The sequence below is a fragment of the Nicotiana sylvestris genome, chromosome 10, assembly GCF_000393655.2.
Source record: "Nicotiana sylvestris chromosome 10, ASM39365v2, whole genome shotgun sequence".
Lineage (NCBI taxonomy): Eukaryota > Viridiplantae > Streptophyta > Magnoliopsida > Solanales > Solanaceae > Nicotiana > Nicotiana sylvestris.
Genome location: NC_091066.1, coordinates 69,736,718 through 69,739,303, shown reverse-complemented (window position 1 = coordinate 69,739,303; position 2,586 = coordinate 69,736,718). Strand labels below are relative to the sequence as shown.

Sequence of the window (2,586 nt, the reverse complement as noted above, 5' to 3'; positions counted from 1 at the left end):
TGGGGATATAGGGTCCTCTTGTCTAAGTCCCTTCCTTGCTTGAAATCTATTTGTGAGTCCACCATTGATCAGAATAGAATAATTCACATTTGTTATACATTCCATAATCTACTACACCATCTTAGTAGGTATCCCATATTCCAGTAATACCATTTATAAGAATGGCCATTCAACAGAATTATAAGCCTTTCTTATGTCCACTTTTATAATGCATCTAGGTAAAATCCCTTTTTTGTTGTACCCATTCACCAATTCATGGGCAATGATAACATTATCCAGAATACTCTTCCTTCTATGAATCTTGATTGAGCTGGTCCTACAATGAAATCTACCACTGCTTTCAGTCTTGATGTAAGGATTCTGACAGTGAGTTTATAGATAGTGGTACAACATGCTATAGGTTGAAATTCTTTGACAAAAGAAGGACTGGCCACCTTTGGTACCAATGTAATAGTTGTATTGCATACATTCTTCAATAACTTTCCTGATTCAAAGAATTCCTTGACTGCCTTTATCACATCTTCTCCAACTATATGCCAGTATTTCTTGAAGAAATCTATTGGGAACCCATCAATGCCATGTGCTTTATCACTTGGCAAATCCTTAAGCCCTTGCATAATCTCAAACTCAGATATACTCTTGATCAGGTCTTGTTGCTGCTCTCTATTCAAGCAAGGACCATTCCTAGCAATGTTAACATCAAGGCAGGGTAATTCAGTAGCCCTTGTTCCTAGCAAGCCTTCAAAGAAAGATGTGAACTATTGCTCAACTAATATAGGGTTAGTCAATTTTTGCCCAAGCTCATTACAAATAGTAGAGATTCTGTTTCTAGCCTGCCTTGCCTTCAAATGGGCATGGAAAAACTTTGTGTTGGAGTCTCCTCATGCAATCCATACTGCCCTTGATTTCTGCCTGTATACCTTCTCTTGAATACCTTCTCATTTTTCTACTTGCATCAATAGCTCTTTCTCCTCCAAGATCAGAGTATTATTGAACATATCATTATCTATCCCTTTTTGGACTTTTTGCAGATGATCTTTGAGTATTTCAATCTTTTTGTCCACTGAATTATAGGCTTTATTCATCCCTTTTGCTCTGCTTCCCAGAATTTGCAATTTTTGCCAAACTAAATACATAGTGTATCCAGTAATCTTTTGAGCCCACACCTCTTGTACTATCTTGCTGAATTCTTCCTCATGCAAAAGCACAATAAGAGGCCTAAATGGCTTTGGTAAGTAATTTCTGGTTACCTTAGTACATAATAATATGGGCGAATGGTCAGATACCCCATAGTTATCATATACTGCCTCTACATAGCTATACTGCATGAACCAGTAAGAATTCTCTAATGACCAATTAATATTGTTGTAGATTCTATCAGTAACATCTCTTTTATTGCACCAAGACCACTGACATCCCTTTCTATTCAACAATCCCATACCAGTATCCTCAACACAAGCTTGGAAATCAACCACTTCACTCTGGCTAACATGATTTCCATTAATTCTATCGTTAATAGATAACACAGTATTAAAGTCTCCTAGAATCAGCCAAGCCTCCACCATAGTATTATTTATCTGCCTAAGTTGACTCCATATTTCTTGTCTCTCTACAGTAGTATTATATCCATAGACAAAGTTAGCCAACAATTAAATGTTGAGTTTCTGTCCCTAACTTCACAATGCACAATTTAAGCTTCAGCTTGTATTATTGTAACATCTACTTGCTGTGTCTTACACAATATCCATATTCTCCCATTAGGAGCATATGAATAATTTGAAAATACTTCCCATTCAGTCCCAATCTTCCTTCTAACTCTTTTTTCATTCTATTTTTTCACTTTGGTCTCAAGGCACCCTACAACAGTAATTTTATTCTTTTGCAGAAAGGCCTTGAGTTCTTTCTGCTTATAGGGCTTATTATGCCCTATAATATTCCATGAGCTACGAATTATGGGGGATGAACCAGAGGTACTCTTCCTTCTTTAGATGCCAGACTAGCATCCTCCCTTTCCTGAATTCTCAAAGCATTAAATCTGTTCTGGCGTAGGATAGCTTCAATATTCTCATCAGACAGACCATTTCTTATTGAGGTTTTCACCTTGGGACTTTGCACCTGCTTTCCTTTTGATTTAGCTACCTGGAATTCATTTTTCTTATGCTCAATCTCTGTATGGACTACATTTTATCTTATGTCTGGTGGAACAGTTGTTTCTCTTTTGCTTGACTCAGCTCTAACCTTTTGAATCTGTGTTTCTACAATTGTCTGCGGTTTAGCAATCCATTCAGTAGCTACTTTCCCTCCCCTTCTTTTCTGGCCTCCTATCTGTTCTTTAGCAGCAGGGCTAGGGTGCTTCATCACCTCTGTTGGAGCTTTACATTTCCCTATATCATGACCTATCTTAAGACAGTCTTGACAAAAAGAGGGATGCCAGTCATAGCTCAAGCTTTGCTCCCTTGTTTTACCTTCAGCAGTTTCTATCGGCACCGTCTTAGGCAATGATTGAGACACATCCATTTCAATCAACATGCGTGCATATGATATCCTTGCTTCCTGTGCTGTTAATTTATCAGTAAAAAGTGGGTT

The 2,586-nt window shown here is 37.7% G+C and overlaps 1 protein-coding gene across 1 annotated transcript; it reads right to left on the bottom strand.

Annotated features, from left to right (window-relative positions):
• Window positions 1-938: 938 nt before the first annotated feature.
• On the bottom strand, window positions 939-1,565 carry LOC104219781 (uncharacterized). The gene has a single exon (XM_009770511.1). It carries the CDS (start codon window positions 1,563-1,565, stop codon window positions 939-941), a length of 627 nt encoding a protein of 208 aa, XP_009768813.1.
• Window positions 1,566-2,586: the final 1,021 nt, after the last annotated feature.